Genomic DNA, 17338 nt, shown 5'->3' with positions numbered 1-17338 from the left:
CTTTTCCAGTCTCGAGTTAGTTGCAGAGTTTCGGTTATTCATTATGCAGTTCATTTTCTTGTCAGGTTTATTGAATTTCAGGCGGCTTCACTCAAAAATTATCAAAAGACGAAAAAGGTTTTCTAATGCGAGTAATAAATCACACTTTTATTTCCATTTGAAACCTTCCATTTTCATCTCCACACGAATCGAAGAGCTATCGGGCCTAGAATGAATTTATGCAGAAGTAATCAGCGTATCCTTTCCTCTTCGTATTTATGAAACTAAAAGCAATGGCAGAATTGCTTATGAGAAACTCAAATTCGACACACCGAAACCCTCTTTCTTTAATGCCTCAAGAGAAGTGACTGAACTGAAATTCGCGAAATCAAAGGCAATGAAAACGAAGAGTAACCAAAGAGAATATTTCACCTACAACATGAAATTTCTCGTATACTAGACGATGAAAGGAAAAGATACAGCGTCTATTAACAAAGAAACTTCGAATTCCCACTCACCATAACTGGTGCCATAAATAAAACTCATCTGTGTCCTAATATTATTCAGTGTCTCTTCACATCGTAAAATCACATCCTCGGACTCAGAAAGTTCATCACCGAAGGGCACGTCTAATCTCAGAGATGGGACTTCTTGAAGAATGAAATCCAAGTGCTCTATCTCGTCAAGAAGAATCTCGAGGAACGTTATGACTTCTGTCTCTTCAATTCTCCTTGAGCAATATTTTTCCAGAATGTTAGCAGTCATCTTTCTCAGATTCTTCATTTCTCTGAGTTTGAAATTTGCCCCTTCCAGCAGGTTTGTAAACTTGTTGATCAACTCCGTTCTCTTGTTCGATCTAGCTTTAAGCTGACACTGGAACTCCTGAAATGCTTCCCTGTGGCTTTCATTCTTCATGACAAACAGCACAAGAAACACTAGCATGTAGCAGAGCCAATCCTCAATGTCGTGTCCTCGAACCACTAGAGACTCAGCCACCTCTCGACCAGGCCCATCTTCTTCATCCTTCATACAATTGTTGAGCTTCTGAAGGAGCAGGACAGGACCGCCGTCCAAAATCCAATTTCTCTCTTTAATCAACTCCGAACTCTCTCGCAGCAGCTTTTTAACATGAACACCTTCAAAGACGCCGGCATTAGTGCCATATTTAGAATAGGGATCAAAAAGTCCTTGATTGTCTTCATATATTTGCTGGCCCCGAAGATGTTCTTCTCTGTAATGCCCTTCAACTCCTGAGGGCTGGAAGCAGAACAATGTGGTTCCAAATTCCCGGTCTTTCTTCTCTTCTTCTATGTTGAAACTGTCTCGGGTTTCAAATTCACAAAATACCTCATTCACTGCTTTGATGATGCCGTCTTCTTCGCCCTCCAGCCTTTCAAGAATTTGTTTAGATGCCTCAACCTTGGCTTCCCAACTCAAGGACCCCATAAGACTGCCCAGGTCACCTCCATGAAACATATTTGCCACCCACTCTCCATAAACTTTCTTGATGTATTCTTGAACCTGCTTCAGCATTTTTATTTCTCCAACTAGTTCGTTTTTTCTGGCCCCCGTGTCCTCCATCAGTAAGTCTATCATCAGGTCAACATATTGAATGTAATGGTTCAGTTCCTGGAACTTGTTTTGGATTTCAATAATCTTATCAGCCTTTTCTTTCTCAGCCATTGGTGAGCCTGCAAAGACAAAGAAAGAAGATAATGCTGTATTTAAACGTCAAAGGACAAGCAACATTTTTTTATATAAAACTGCATGTCGGTATCGAAATCCAATCTTTACCTTCCTTCTGTGGAAAGCTTCTTCGAGCTTCACATAAAGAATGCTTTAACGTAATGGGATGGGGCTCCAAAAGGAATTCTATATCAAAGGGTTAAATAGTTTTTAGATAGACGCAGAGAAGCAGGTATTTCAGTTACATTCAGTTGAGAGAAAGTTAGGTAAAAGAATACCCAATTTATATGTAACATGAAACTACCAAATTACCACCCATCTCTTCATTCACATTCATGCCTGCATTTGTTGATCTGACTTTCAGTAGTTTTGTTAGAATTTCATACTTGGCATTAAGTATCAAATTCAAGGATAAACAAGTAAAATTAAGGATTACCTGATGGCGGTCAATAATGAATCCAAGAAAAGCCCGTCTCTGGTTCTTTGCTGAGCTTTGCCATAAAGTATGTTTGCTAAAGTGAAAGTGATACGTCCCATTTTGGCTGCTACCAGTAATCACCGCAAGAGCAAGCTCCATCTTTGAAATGGTGAAACCGAGCAGAGTCCCTCACTACAATCTCCCTTCCAACAATTTGTCCTATGAGCTTAATCACAGAATGGCAATCCCCACAAACCCGGAGGTTCTTCATTACAATTATCGTACTGAACTCCACGGTAGTAACCAACCCAAATGCGATAGCAAGCCTCTCGCTGTGATAAGATAAAGACTCCTCCTTTTGTTCGTCCTCAATATCATGCAGGGAAAACCTCTTATCGGGAACATAACCCAACTCCTTCAGTTTCCTATTTAACCAGTCAATTTTCTGATATATAATCTTCCTCAGAGGGTGAGATTTGTCCCCAGATAGGAACACGTGCCTTTGCCCCTTTACTGTGACCCAACTGCGTCCTTCCTGTTTCACAATTCCGTTGCGCTTCATGAGGAACCTCAATCTTGATACTTCACTCCATTTATTAGCAGAAGCATACAAGTTGGACATCAACACATAAGCGGCACACGATTGCGGGTCCACCTTGAGAATCTCAGTCATAGCTCTTTCCGAAACATCCAAGTTTGAGTGCATTTTCCCGGCACTAAGCAACGCTAACCACACTATGGAGTTTGGTTTCAAGGGCATGTTTCTTATGAATTCCTCTGCTTCGTCAAGCTTCCCACCGCGTCCCAGTAGATCTACCACGCACGAGTAGTGCTCATGCCTCAGTTCAACAAAGGTATCTTGCCTACTGAAATATTTAAACAGTTGCCTTCCTTTCTGCAGCAATCCCGAGTGGCTACAAGCAGTGAGCAATGCCGTGAATGTGAACTCATCGGGCCCTACACCAGAACGTATCATTTGGGTGAAAAGTGCCAGCGCTTGGAGTCCCTGACCATGCTGAGCACATCCCGAGATAGCTGCATTCCATGTGACCAAGTTCTTCTTGCTGGTTCTATTAAATAGAGCTAAAGAATCGCTCGTCGACCCACATTTAGAGTACATGACGATGAGAGAATTGCAGACATAAAGGTCCTCTCCGAGGTTTAGCTTAATGGCTGGAGCATGGACCTCCTTGCCTCGAACAAGTGCCTCCAGACCACAGCATGAATTTAGCACACTTGAGAAGGAAGATTGATTAGGAAGGACGCCTGCTCTTAACATGTTGACAAAAATTTTCAATGCATCCTCGTGCTTATTGTTTGAGCTGAAGCCAGTCAGAAGAGCCGTCCATGTGACTACGTCCTTGTTCAATTCCATGTCTGAGACAACCTTAATGGCTTCATCCATCTTCTTAGAGACCGAATAGAATGTAATCAAAGATGAAGAAATGAACGTGTTGAAGCAAAATCCTGATTTGAGAGCAAGGCCATGAGTTTGCAGACCGAGAAAAAAGGCCGAGGCATTCCCACAGACGGACAAAACACAAGCTAATGTGTTCGAAGTCGGGAAAATGCCAAAATTTGCCATTTTCTGGAAAGCAAGTAAAGCTTCTCCACTCATCCCATTCTGGGCAAGTCCTCCAATCACTGAAGTCCATGAGATCACGTTCCGTGAAGGCATCTCCTCGAAGAACCTCATCGCAGCCTCGACTCTGCAATTACTGAAATACCCATGAAGCATTGTGTTATGAGCAGCCAGATCTTTCATGGGCAACAGGTCAAAGAACCTCTCAGCCATATCAACTTGCCCGAACTTAAAGAAGCCATTTATCATTGCCGTCCACGAAACCACAGTTTTCTCGGGCATCTCATCGAAGAGGTCCCGAGCAAGCTCTAACTCCCCACAGTCCAAGCACGCATTTATCATGACATTCCACGAAATTATGTCTCTCACGGGCATTCTTTCAAACAGTTGTAGGGCCTTGTCAAGCCGGCCGTCTCGTGCATAGCCTGCAATCATCCGGGTGCATAATCGGACATCCAGGCATGCAACTGCATCGGGAAATTTCCGAGCTTCCTCAAACCTGTGGTCCTTTAAGCGATCAGACAGTAGGAACCTCCCACTGGGTGCTCTTGAATCGGGATGAACAGAAGAGCGCCCCACGAATTCGGAGACACCGGCCAAGGCTCCGGACGAAACAGGGTGTGAAACACGAAACGATAAGGGTCTGAAGTAAAGATGGAGACTTTGAATGATGGCGCGAGGTTTGTTCATCTTCAACGGTCAGCATAGCTCCAGTCAACTGACTCGCACAAGCTTCACTCTGTCCCCTTACTTCCCGCCATTTTCATTTATCACAGGGAGCAATTCGAGGTATAAGCAAAGAATTTGTGGTAACAAATGAAATAAACCAAAATTCAGGGAGCGGATTGAAAAAGGAGCTGACTAAAGAAAGGGCGGGTTGGTTTCTTTTCAAACCCCAAAAAGTTTCCCTAAAATCCTCTCTCTCTCTCTCTCTCTCTCTCTCTCTCTCTGTCTGTCACAGTCTCACAGTTTCACAGAGCTTCTTCTATGGATTCGAGCTCTCGGAGACGGCCGTCCGTTCTAAAGTGAAAAGGGGAGTGCGGGGAGCGCACTAATTGCGAGCTTTGCTCAGTTTTCGAGCTTAAGGGGGGCTCCGATTAGGGTTTTTCTTTGGCGATGTTCGTCCCTCCTGCTGCTGCTGCTGCCCGGCTTCAACCTCCATTTGGCCATGGCGTTTCCCTCATTGGGTTACTTCTGCTTCGCCCGCCGGAGGAAAGACTGGGTTTTTCACAAAAAAGGTCGAGCTGGGTTTCTTTCACTCCCTCCTCGCTTTGCTCTCGGAGTTGCTTCCCGTTGCTTTTGGGGTGGTTTTTCCTTGTTCTGGGTCTTGCTCTTGGTGTATGAAGTGCATTAGGCATGATCTGCTATTGTAGCGTATGATGCTAGCGGTTCCTCGCTGTTGCAGTCGATGAAGAGATGATTTTGCTGTGGTTGCTCTTATCTCTGATCACTGATCCTTTTGTTTTTGTGAACCATAGGTCCAGTGACAGGAATGGTTCGAGGTGCAATCGTGCCCAGTGTGAAGTGAACATGGCGCATGAAAGGTGGTGTTTATTATTGGGGAAATATATGGATTGATGTAATCCGGGTTTGAAATGGGGAATGAAGCCAGTGGTCCGTGTAGCTTAGTTCGGTGGTGGATTATCTTGTTAATATTCTTTGTAGATTGTTTGTCCTTCAATTTTTTTGCCTAGAAAAGGAATGGTGCTCCGAATTGAAGTCTTTATCTTTTACTGTTGCTCCCCCCTTTTTAGATGGGTTTTTACATTTTTCAAGTGAACCTTATATTTGTATGAATATCTACCTCATCTATTGAGCCGAATCAGGTGGACTCTGTGGAGCCTTTTGTACTTTGATTAGCGAGATGTGGCATGGAAATCAAGTGTATGATTATGTCTATACTATGATGGCGTGCGGCTTTTTAATCTAATTAGTGTAATTCGCAAGAACCTGTCTTATTAGATCTCTAGTCTCTGAATAACAGCTGGAAGCGGTCTAGCAATGCTAACTTCTCTTGTTCTTCCTTAATGTGGTTGTGAGTTTGGATCCATTTATAATCTACATAGAGCAAGTCAATGATGCATATCGACATGGTGCCTATGAGGTGATGGTTGGTGTTTGACTGGTGTTGCCTCTTATAATATACAGTGGTTTAGTATCTATTGTTTGGCCATGATATACTAATTCTCCTGGTTGATTACTTAAATGACACTTGTAAAACTTCATGAGTATTTCTGATGGACGAAAGCGTCATTCTTCGATCGGATGGCTACATAGACTGCATTGAGTTGATATTTTATTGATTTATGGTGTATTCTATGGGCCATCTTTGATATGATGTAGCCATTGATTGTGTTGTATGTACATGGATAGGGATTTACGGAGGAGCTGGAAAAGGTTACCTGGATCAAACATATCCTCCTCAATTGCTTCAATGTAATTCTGTGGCGACTTAACTTAAATTCAGTCAAAACTTAAAAAAAATGGGCTGGTGGGTGGCTGTAGTCTGTCCATAGAATTGAAGAGAACATGGATCCTATTCCTGATGTTCACGATCTGTGTGTCATGGTTCAGCAAGATAATAATTCCCATAAAGGTGCAGACTCTCGTTCCTTGCTGATCTCCTATAAACCCTTGCTAATGGCAGGCCAGAGGTAAGTTCCTTCACGAAAGGCTGATCAGAAAGATGTTCCTACCTTTCTTATATCTGGGTCACTTCTATAGGAGTTGTGCTGGTCATTTCTATCATTTGTTGACAAATGATGATTGGGAATGAAGCAGAATACTTTCTGATCAATATTTTATTTACAGTGAGCAGCACGTTGCACTGTCATACTAGCATGTTGTTATTGAGCCTCACTGTTCTTATTTTGAAGAAACTAATTATTGAGTCTCTGCAACACTAATCCTCATGGTATCAAGATGTGCTTTAAAACGCAGTTTTCCTGAGAAATATTCCTTAAAATGCTCTGCAACACTAATTCTTCTAAACAGGGCAGGAGATTCTGGAGTTACAAGGCTTAGCACAGGACTGATTTCAGCATCCATTCTCGGGCTATGGAAGGTTGCTATTGAGATCCTCTCTTTAATGGCATTAACAGTCCCGCGATGCTCTATACTGCGGTAAATTCTGTTGCTGACCATTTGCCAAAATAATGAAATCACTTCAGAGGTAAGAAAAGTATCTTTTCAAAGTAAATAATTCTTTGAATGAATAAACAAAGTGTGCTCCAGCTTAAATAAATTGCTATTCTTTGCGAGGATAGAATGCACGGACACTTGTACCGGTAAGCATGTATGTCATAAAAAAACGCCTGAATGCCTGTATACTGCTAGTGTTAAGAAATGTCATTTAATTAATAAGCTTATGGCAATTCAAGTGGGTTTCTGTGGAATGATTTATTTTTTTGCTGGGATTTCTTCTTACTGTAAAAGAATATTCGGTTAGAATTTTTAGCTTTTCTTGGGTAGATTTTCGAAGCAAAATCTGATCAAATATTATTTTTGATTCACTTATTTATCTGATTCAGATTTCTTATGTGGACAGAAAAAATTTTTCTTGAATGAACTGCTTCATTTATGACAATCATGTCTCATAAAAAAGAATTATGATATTTATCACGCATATATTATCAAAATGAGTTTTATCAATTTACTGCCCTATTGTTCAAGCATGCCAAAGAAGGGAAAAATTCTTCTACCTGCCATGAGGGGAGAAAATTATAGTCCAACTTCACTAGTCATGACAACGTTAGGCTCATGACACTTATGTCAACCAAAAACAATGAATTATCAAAATGAATGTGTTACCGAGAGAATATTCATTAGATAGGGCACATAGTTAAAATAATTAAGGCTGAGATAATTTATCCAATAAACTTCTATTTTGCTGGTAGTTTATCTCTAAGTCGGAAATTTCTAGACCACTGGGGTCTTTTTATATAGCACTTACTTTTCTTTCTTAATCATGGTACCCGATATCTCGATAGCGAGATCCTGTTTTAATAGGTATTTCAAGTAGGATTTTAGTCATTGTAAGGCAAGTAATTATTAACTCACCGTTTCATTTCCTTATAGACAAAATTAAGGCCAAATTTGCTGCTATGTCCCCACGGCCACTTAGACCATGTGTTTGTTTCAACTCTTCAACTTCACCTGTAACAAGATAGGCCATGTCACTCATCATTTTTGGTTGGGTAACTCAAGTACTTTGGGAAATTAATTTGCTCCAAAGAGGCTCTTTGTGTTAGCCAGAAGAATGTGGAGGTCTCGGTTTACAAATCGGAATATGCTAACAAAGGCCATTAAATCAAAAGCAGCATTGGCTTTAACAACTGATAAAAACATCTTTTGTCCAACGAATGCAAAATATGGCAATTTTTTCTAGCAGAATAACAGATCTTCAGGAAGCTGCTCTTCCATTTGGAGAGGTCTTCAATGGTGTCGTCCAACTCTTAAGGTGGGCCCATATCATCAAATAGGTAATGGTTCAAGATTCTTGTCTGGAGCGACCTGTGGATTCTAGATAACCCTGAATTAACAGTCGATCCTGCAGATGATTTAGTTATAGATCCTAAGCTTATGGTATGTGACCTCATGATTTAGGTTCTCTATCATCACAACAACAGTTGGAAGTGCTCTGGAATTTATGTCGCGGTTCAGCAAGATGTTCTTTTTATTGTTCTCCTGGACTGGTAATAAGCCTAGCTACTAGTTCCAATAAATGTGCGGACTCTAGCTCCTCACAAATCTCCCATAAATGCCTGCTAATGGCTGGGCCTGAGGTAAGTTTTTCACTGAAGGCTTATCAGACAGATGTTGCTAACTTAGTTATATTTTGGTCCACTGATTAGGAGTTTTGCTGACCAACGCTATCTTGTGTTGACAAACAATGAATTTTGAAGCAGAAAACTTAATGGTTCATTACAGGGACCAGTGCATTGTACAGATATCTAAGCATATGTCGTTATTGAGTTTCACTGTTATTATTATTATTATTATTATTATTATGATTTTTTGCGTAGAAACTTTATGAACTACTAATCTGCTTCCACATCTTGCGGGCTTCTTCATCTTTAAATCCTCATGGTATCAAGATATGCTTTTCCACGCAGTTCGCCTGAGAAATATCCCTTCAAATGCTCTACTACACTGATTCTTCTAAACAGGGCAGGAGATTCTGGAGTTACAAGGCTTGGGGCAGGACCGATTTCAGCATCCATGCTTGGGCTATAGAAGGTTGCCATGGAGATCCTCTCTTTCAGGCCATTGACAGTCCCTCGGTGCTCTATGCTGCGGTAAATTCCATTGCTGACCATCTGCCAAAATATCGAAAAGCACTTCACAGGTAAGAAAATTATCTTTTGAAAGAAAAATAGTTGCTTTGCTTTGACACTGAACAAAGAAAGTCTGCTCCGGCATTCGTATATTACAGTTCTTTGCTAGGATAAAATGCATGGGCACTTGTTGTGAGGGTAAGCATATCATATCCTTACGGCAATTCTGGTGAATTTCGGTGGAAGGATTCGTTTTTACCTCCATAGTATCTCCAATGTTGACCACAAAGGCATTAGGCAGGGGTTTGACGGGAACCCACATCCCATCTTTCCTGATTTGGAGTCCTTCGATTTCATTGACCTGGAGGAGCAGGGTGAGCGCACCAGCATCAGAATGCGGGTTGAGCCCCATCACGAGCTCAGGCTGTGGACACGGAGGGTAATAATTCATTCTCATTCCCTGCCACCCGTCATTGAATAGCTCATCTATTTCCTTCGCCTCCATTCCTAGAGCTTTTGCCATCAGGTTAAGGATCCTCACTGCCAGATTCTTCGTCTCTGCTGAGTAGGTTTCCAAGGTATCCCTGCATTCCAAAGAAAACTCAAGAAAATTCTGACTAGGAAATCGAGGTTTATGCTTGTTATTGTGTTGAGGAATCTTCCGTAATCTGCTCCGAGATCTGAAGACGTTGGGTTTGAATTGCTATTTCTCTAAGTTGAATAACTTGAGGGGGAGAGATAAGAGGGACCTGAAAGGTTGAGGAAGCTTAGGGAACAGGTGGGGCTTCCGGAGGTAGGTCGGGAGAGTGATCATGTAGAAGGCATCTGCCCACTCGAGCTTCTGCTGCTCAGACACCACGAACGCCTGTCCGAAACCTTCCAAGACTCCTGGAACCTGCCAAAACTTCTTCTTCTCATCCATTGGGAGGTTGAAGAACTCCAGGATCCCTGACTTCACGTCCTCCAGCAGCGAATCGCTCATACCGTGATTAATCAGCTGAAACAAATTAACAACCAATCCTTCAGTACTCACTAAAATGTTGAATTTTCATTAGAACTGAGAACATAGCTTTACGTGTGGTCTTTGAGCCGTGCTATTTTCACTGGAATTGAGAACACTGTTGTTGCATCTGAAGCTTCCCGCATTCTTTGAATAACAAGACGTGTTTGGGCTTCCCTGGACTAGTCCCCACATTTATTGAGCATCTATATTAGATCTAAATACCAGTCATGAATTCTGTATATATTTATTTTATTTTTGATTACTTGGGGTTTGACACTCAGATACATCATAAAAATTCAAAGCAGTTCAAGAACCCGAAGAAGAAGGAGAGGAGGATGCCTTGGACCTGAAAGAAGCCCCATTCCTTGCAAGCATGGTGCAGCCTCTGCAGCTCTGAGTCGATGCTATCCCCTGAACTCAGCTTCTGAAGGTCGATCACTGGAACCTGGGGCAGTGAAGCCGAGTCCGGTATGATCACAGGGTCCTGATCTGTCCGGACGTACCTCTCCGGGACCACGCCGAGCTTGTCCTTGGCCAGATCCTGAACCCATGGCACAAGGAGAGAGGTCCCTAGCTTTGCCATCTGTGTGTGTGCTGCCATGGTAGTAGCACTCTAGAAAAAGGAATATGAGGTGTTTCGATAATGTCTTAGAAATATTTATGGAGAAATTGGATCGTGAGAAGCCCAAACTCTACGGCGGAGCTGATAATGATGGAAGAATAGAAGTCAGAGAATTCATTTAATGAAGTAGTTGGTGATGATATTGGAAGTCAAATTCGGATTTTGGGGTGGTTAATTTCCAACTACTTTTTTGTTTCCAACAGTTGACTGAATACAAGATCTCTTATGACGCGAGGAGAACGAATCGAACTGTCATAGAATGGTCTTGTGCGGCATTGTGCAGAGTGGGGCTGGGGTTGGGCAGATGGTCTTGTGCGGTACTGTCCTTGTTGAACTTTTGGAGGGAAAGATTTTTGCCATTTTCAGTTGATAAGTATGATAAGTGGAGGCTCTTTATGGTCCTAGGACGAGGTCATCTCCCGAGCAGGGCCGTTTCTCATGACATGACCAGTGTACCAGAACCTTCGATCGGTTGTGCCAAGTATCAGGGCTTTATCGCGGAAGGTTCTTCTTCCATGAGTGATGCTTCATTAGATGAAGCAATCGAGGGAGATGATTTGGGAATTGTTGGTTTTACTTTTAAGTTTGGGGGTTACTTTTCATGGAAAATGCTCCCATCTATATATCTCTCTCTTAGCCGGTCTTTAGAACTCTTTAGATTGTCAGATCAACAATGAAAAGATGAGAGTCAGTGCTGATATGATGGCCTAGAGGGTTCAATGGACAACACCGAGATAGTATCAGTAAGATCTTCTGCTGTAAATAAGAAGAACCTCCTCCAATAGCTTACAAGAGATTAGATTAAGCCATTTCAAGATGAACTATGACCTCATTGGACCAGATACCCGGTCGATCGACGGCTTTTCAAGATAGCTGGGCCTTAGAAAAATCAAAATGCTGATGATGATGATGACGACGATGATGACGACGACGATAAATTTGTAGTATTTTTTGGGTAAATAATCTTTTTTAGTAATTTAACCTATATAAAAGAGGAAAAAACTATTTTAGAGCATTAAATAAACTAATAACGAACAAAAGGCAGCATGAGGAAGTTCTTCTTGTCATAAATGAAAGTGATTACTAAATCGTAAAAAAGAAAAAAGAAAAAAAAGAAATTGCAATAGAGGACTATTGGGAGCCTAAGTAAAAGGATGGGTATCCAAAAATCTCTCTCTATCCCGGCCAGTACATTCGAATAATGTCAATAAATTCACTTAAGAAAATGTCAATAACAATAAATATACATGATATTTGCTTATAGAAATAATACAAGAAAAGAAAATGTGGTTTCACTGGAGAAGACTAGAAAACGTGAGAAAGGGGACAATAGGTAACCAACAATCTCGAGCATCGCGGCGGTGAGGATAGACGCAGCAGAAAGTGGGGTTGGATGCAAAATCACTGAGATCGCTACACCGATCTGCGACGGTAATAAGGAAAGCGAATCGAATGAGGACGGCGATGCTGCAAATGAGGGGTCGCGGCAGAATTTTCTTGAGGGTACTCGGTCTCGACTATATAATTGAAGCGATTGAGATTCCAATTATAAAAAAAAATAAATAATGAAAAACAATAGACAAAAACAAAGGAAATGGTAAAACTTCAAGTAAGACAAGACAAGAAGGCGTGGACCCACTCAATGGATGCAGACGGCAGAAGCGAACGAAGGCATAATTGGGGAGAGGGGTAGCGGCAAAGCTTATATAGTGAATAACAAATGGAAAGGGGCAAGTGAAAATGGGAAAAGTTTGAATCCCTTTCACAGTGTCGTTTTCTCGAGAAACAATTAGTTGAACAACTTGAACTCCACATATAAGGATTAAAGTTAAAAAATAATCTATTGAGAAGGCGCATGATTATTTAATTGTGAAAAGGAGTAAGGTTAATTGTTGAAGATTAAAAATTTAAGAGAAGCAGAAAAAACACATTCAAATAATATTGAAAGTCTTAAAAATATTTTTGTAAAGTAAATGTGAAGAAATATAACTTCATATTCAGTAAAATATTAGTATACCCAGAATTGCTTTTTCCTTATTTTGGTGAGAATATAAAATAGAATTTAATATGTATATAATAAGAGACTTTTATAGTTTTTTATTTCACAGAAGACATTTAATTTGATGAAAATATGTGTTCAAAAAAGCCGTGTGATGGTGCAAGGCTAAATTTACATGAGAAGGTGTAACTGTTTCTTTAAGAACTATGTCGAAAATATACTTATAAGGATAGAGATTTTTGTTTTATTGTTATGATTGAAGAGAATATTTATTGATGAAAATGTGTGTTTGGAATGAGGCAATTAGTATAAATGGCTTAATCTATGTGAAAAGGCACGTGCAATTATTTTTTAGAGGATTATAAATGAGTGACTTAAGGAGGGATATAGATGCATGGTTTTTAAAGTTTGAAGGGCAGTATGAGAAAGTAAATATGGAGAAACACAATAATGAACTTCACACTTTTATATATGCATAATAAAGATATACATATTATATATATATATACACATACATACACTGACCATTTTTTATTATTTAAAACTACATATAAATAACATAGAATATCTTCATTTCTTTTTTTTTAATTATGAAAATTTTCTACTCTCTCTAGAAGATAGTTCCACTACATTTAACGTTGATATAAATGTACATCTAGATAGATAAATTATATATACATATATTAATGTAGGATTTCTCCGTCTCGATGTCAAATTTAAACCTTTTTGAGCTTATCAAAATGGGCCATTGATGTTGGGTTTAGTAGAGCTTTGATAACTACCGTCAATTATTGGTCGAGAGATTTTCTTTTTGGATAAATAATGCATCTGAAATCTTTTTATTGCACGTCATTGTCATTGGTCCACCATGATTAAATTCTTAAGAGAAATGCAACTAGCCTCCTAACCTTTGGGGTTAGTTGTACTATGCCCTCAACCTTTAAAAAGTTACACGAAACCTTCCAACCTATTTGAAAATAGGCATGTTGCACCTCAATTGAATTTTCGGTCACTATTCCGGCCAAACTAAGTCACATGCATCTCATGTGACTTGTTTAAAGGGCAAAATATTCCATTTACAATAATTAATTAAAGAAGATCATGGCACCACCATCATCACCTCTGCCTCCTCCACCAGTGCCGATCTTCCACACCACCATCTCCGTCTCCTCCACCACTGCCCAACTTCCACAGCCACCTCCTCACTTAGATTGGACTCTCCCAGGGTCCTGCAAACTCAAATTACAACATCCAAAGCTATTTCTTCTATTCCTCTTTATTCGCCAATTTACTGATGTGAAAAATCTATGGATCTTCAAATCTCCTTGAAGCTCTCCTCTTTCCTAAGCTTTGATTTAGAAATCTTATACTCCAACAAACCATTGTTACTCCGCCAGAAGCAAGGGAAGGGACAGGATCCTAATTAACTTTTTATCTCCACCTTTATAGTAACAAGAATGAAACAACTACTTTAATTGTTCGTGAAAACATAATTTAGCAAATTCAAGCTAGGAACCCAGCTTTGATTGGAGCAACGGATCGTCCACAACAGCATTGCAAGGGACGGACCCAGTGTTTGGACTTAGAGGGGCGAGATTCTTGAGGGGTGAATTATAGGAAAGTTTTCCACAGTTTGGGGGCGAATATAAGAAATTTCAGTAAAATTTGAACGACTATACGTAAATTTTTTAAAGACATCAAAATTCTAGAGCAGGGCTGCCACCCCTAGTCCCTCTCGGTCCATCTATGATGCAAACAAGGAAAAAATGCCATTCACAAATCAAAACAAAGATTCATGAAGCAAAAAAGTGGCACGGGATGCACATTTTCATCGTTATTCTAGCTTAGCAAATACTTATACTACTGTTTGAAGCCCATGAAATGGAAAAACTATCAGAGGAAGAAGAAGAGAAGAAGAGAGACAAGGATGCTGCCGAGGGAGGTGCAAGAGGACCAGATGAGGTAGGGTGAGAGAGTCGGGTCTGAGTGGGGAGATGGCGGTGGTGCCATCTCTTCTCTTTTCTTTTTATTAATAAAATCATCGGACATGGTCTCTTTCGCCTTTTAAACAAGTCACATGACATGCATGTGACTTAGTTTGGCCGGAAAGTAACCGAAAATTAGATTGAGGGTGCATCATGCTCATTTTTATATAAGTCAGAGGGCTTTGTGCAACTTTTTAAAGATTTAGGAGCACAGTGCAACCATCACCAAAGGTTGGGGGTAAACTACATTTTACTCAATTCTTAATTTTAAAAGTCAAAATTGTAAGGTTCGTTTTCCTCAGTCAAAGGACTTGTATAAATATCCAGAAAAAAGGATGTAGAAACTGCAGTTCCCTCCCTCTATGGTGGATAGATTTTATTTTACTTTTTACTAAGTTACGTCTTTAATTTCTACAATTTCGGGAATATTTTAGTAATGCTAATAAAAGATTAGGGAATATTGACTATCAATTAGAAAAAGATAAGTATTTTGAGTCATTACTCTTTAGGGCAAAATCAAGATAATTTATCGTATTTTCTTCAAAACTATTATGGGATACAATCTAGTTACGGGATTTTTATATGGAGGAAAAAGCAATTCGCCCCTTGACCTTTAAGGGTAGATAAAATCCGCCCCTTGACCTTTAAAAATTTGCACGATACTCCCCAACTTCTATGGAAAATAGGCACTTTGCCCCCTTCGATCGATATTTCAGCCAAAATCAGTCACATGCCATACAAGTGACAATTATAAAGGGGCAAAATGTCATTTGTAATCTCGGAAATTGCTATAAAATGACGTGTCGCCTCTTCAAAAATGTCACATGCACGCCACGTGCTTGATTTTCGCCAAAATATTGACCAGTGGGGCAAAGTGCCTATTTTCCATAGAGGTTGGGGATAATGTGTGCATATTTTAAAGGTCAGGGGTAATGTTACCTACCCTAACACTATGTTTGGATATTCTTCAATAAGGGGTTCGGAGGGGAGGGGTTTGGAATGTTATGAAAATTAAGGTGGGGAAGGTTTTGAGGGGTTACGAAGCGGTTCCGAATGTATGGATAGAGCTCATTAAGGGATTTGGAGGGATTCAATTGGACTCTTTTTGTTTTTTTAAATTTGTTTTGGGGTCGAATTGTGAAATTATTATTATTTTTATAAAAAGTTGCACAAAAACCACATCAACCTCCCAATTTTTTGGGTTTAAAATTAGTGCCTGTTTGGTTTCTGAAACTTAAGAATGAAATCGGAATTTGAATGAATTATTCCGATTGTTGATGTTTGTTTGAGGAAAATCGGTTTTTGATTCTCTTGTATGGGGGAATCAATTTCCCCATTGGGGGAGGAAATGACCATAGGAAATGATGCAGAGGAATCGAAATTATTATTATTTTTTTATAATTTTGCTATGAAAATTCAATTTATAATAAATAATAGAACGAACTCTTAATAGGAAACCACTAGTCAACCATGAATAGAGTAAACTTTGTCCATTCAACAAACCCAACAAACTGCTAGACTTCGTCAATCTACTAGATTAAGGTAGACCGCGTTGAGTTTAATGATTATTGTTCTTATTTCGAAGAAACTTGTTGCTGAGTCTCTGCAACATCAATCCTCATGTATCAAGATAAGCTTTTCCACACAGTTTGCCGAAAAATTACCCCTCAAAATGCTCTGCAACTCTAATTCTTCTAAACGGGGCAGGAGATTCTGTTAAGAAATGTCGTTTAATTGATAGCCTTATGGCAATCCAAGTGTGGCTTCCTTGGAATGATTTCTCTGCTGGAATTTCTTCTCTCTGTAAAAGAATGTTCGGTTTGACTTTCATTTTAACTTTTTTATGGTAAATTTTATTTTATTGGATATCTCGATAGTTTAGGAAAGATTTTGACAATTTTATTTTATGCTGATCTTTTCTTATTGTGCGTGGATGCCATTTGCATACTAGGACGGCCATGTATATATGTGACTGAGACTTGTACGACGAGATATGAGGAACAAGACAGAACCATTCATTGTTTGTTCCTCTGCTGCAATTCGGCCTACTGCCGAATTTTAGGAGATTTTAAAAGCAAAAACTGATCAAATATTATTTTTGCTTCAGTTATTTGTCTGATTCAGATTTCTTCTGTGGACGGATAAAATTTCTTGAATGGACTGCATCATTTATGACAAATCATATCTCATAAAAAATAATTACGATATCTATCACACATATATTATCAGAATGATTTTTTATCAATTCGCTGCCCTATTGGTCAAGCATGATAACGAAGGGAAAATTTTTCTATCTGCCACGAGGAGAGCAAATTATAGTCGTATTGTCACTTGTCATGACAACGTTAGGCTCATGACACGCCAACCGAAAACAAAAAATTATCAAAAAACACGTTTTACCGAGAGAATATTCGTTAGATTGGGCACATAGTTAAAAGTAATTAAGGCTGAGATAATTTATCCAATAAACTTCTATTTTGATGGTAGTTCATCTCTAGGTCGGAAATTTCTACATCACTGGGGTCTTTTTATATAGAAGGAAAAATGACACTGTGCATCACAATTTGAAAATAATTTTCACAGTGCATTATATTTTGAAAAATATTCACGATGCATCACAGAATTTTTTTAATTTTTCACCGTGTATCATTTATGTCAACTGATGGACGGAAACATGACGTGGCATGTTATTTAGACAAACGGTGCTAATGTGGCCACGCTTACTTAGCATCTGGGTCCCACTCCCTTATTTCCCCCTAGCCCCAATTCTCTCTTTCCCGCCCTTCTC

The 17338-nt window shown here is 39.7% G+C and overlaps 2 protein-coding genes and 1 long non-coding RNA gene across 6 annotated transcripts; 1 reads left to right on the top strand and 2 right to left on the bottom strand.

The window, feature by feature from the left end:
* Positions 1-367: 367 nt before the first annotated feature.
* LOC116205391 (pentatricopeptide repeat-containing protein At5g46460, mitochondrial) lies at positions 368-4565 on the bottom strand. 2 transcript variants are annotated; one of them, XM_031537989.1, is made up of 3 exons: positions 2102-4565; positions 1774-1851; positions 368-1670 (listed from the first exon to the last, which is right to left on the bottom strand). In XM_031537989.1, exon 1 carries the CDS (start codon positions 4353-4355, stop codon positions 2211-2213), a length of 2145 nt encoding a protein of 714 aa, XP_031393849.1. In that variant the 5' UTR covers positions 4356-4565; the 3' UTR covers positions 368-1670; positions 1774-1851; positions 2102-2210. The 2 variants fall into 2 exon arrangements, with proteins under 2 accessions (XP_031393849.1, XP_031393850.1); XM_031537990.1 differs by lacking the exon at positions 1774-1851.
* A 4-nt stretch (positions 4566-4569) lies between these two features.
* On the top strand, positions 4570-8411 carry LOC116205397. 2 transcript variants are annotated; one of them, XR_004156500.1, is made up of 3 exons: positions 4570-4903; positions 5144-6319; positions 6660-8393. It is a non-coding gene; the product is annotated as an uncharacterized LOC116205397 (long non-coding RNA). The 2 variants fall into 2 exon arrangements; XR_004156499.1 differs by having other exon boundaries at positions 4668-4903; positions 5144-8146; positions 8271-8411.
* Positions 8412-8561: 150 nt separating this feature from the next.
* Positions 8562-10656, bottom strand: LOC116205392 (protein SRG1-like). 2 transcript variants are annotated; one of them, XM_031537991.1, is made up of 5 exons: positions 10291-10656; positions 10017-10118; positions 9691-9938; positions 9201-9525; positions 8562-8983 (listed from the first exon to the last, which is right to left on the bottom strand). In XM_031537991.1, exons 1-5 carry the CDS (start codon positions 10543-10545, stop codon positions 8741-8743), a joined length of 1173 nt encoding a protein of 390 aa, XP_031393851.1. In that variant the 5' UTR covers positions 10546-10656; the 3' UTR covers positions 8562-8740. The 2 variants fall into 2 exon arrangements, with proteins under 2 accessions (XP_031393851.1, XP_031393852.1); XM_031537992.1 differs by lacking the exon at positions 10017-10118 and having other exon boundaries at positions 10291-10647.
* Between the last annotated feature and the right edge of the window lie 6682 nt (positions 10657-17338).

The sequence above is a fragment of the Punica granatum genome, chromosome 4, assembly GCF_007655135.1.
Source record: "Punica granatum isolate Tunisia-2019 chromosome 4, ASM765513v2, whole genome shotgun sequence".
Classification (NCBI taxonomy): domain Eukaryota; kingdom Viridiplantae; phylum Streptophyta; class Magnoliopsida; order Myrtales; family Lythraceae; genus Punica; species Punica granatum.
This window is presented reverse-complemented; position numbering and strand designations above follow the sequence as displayed.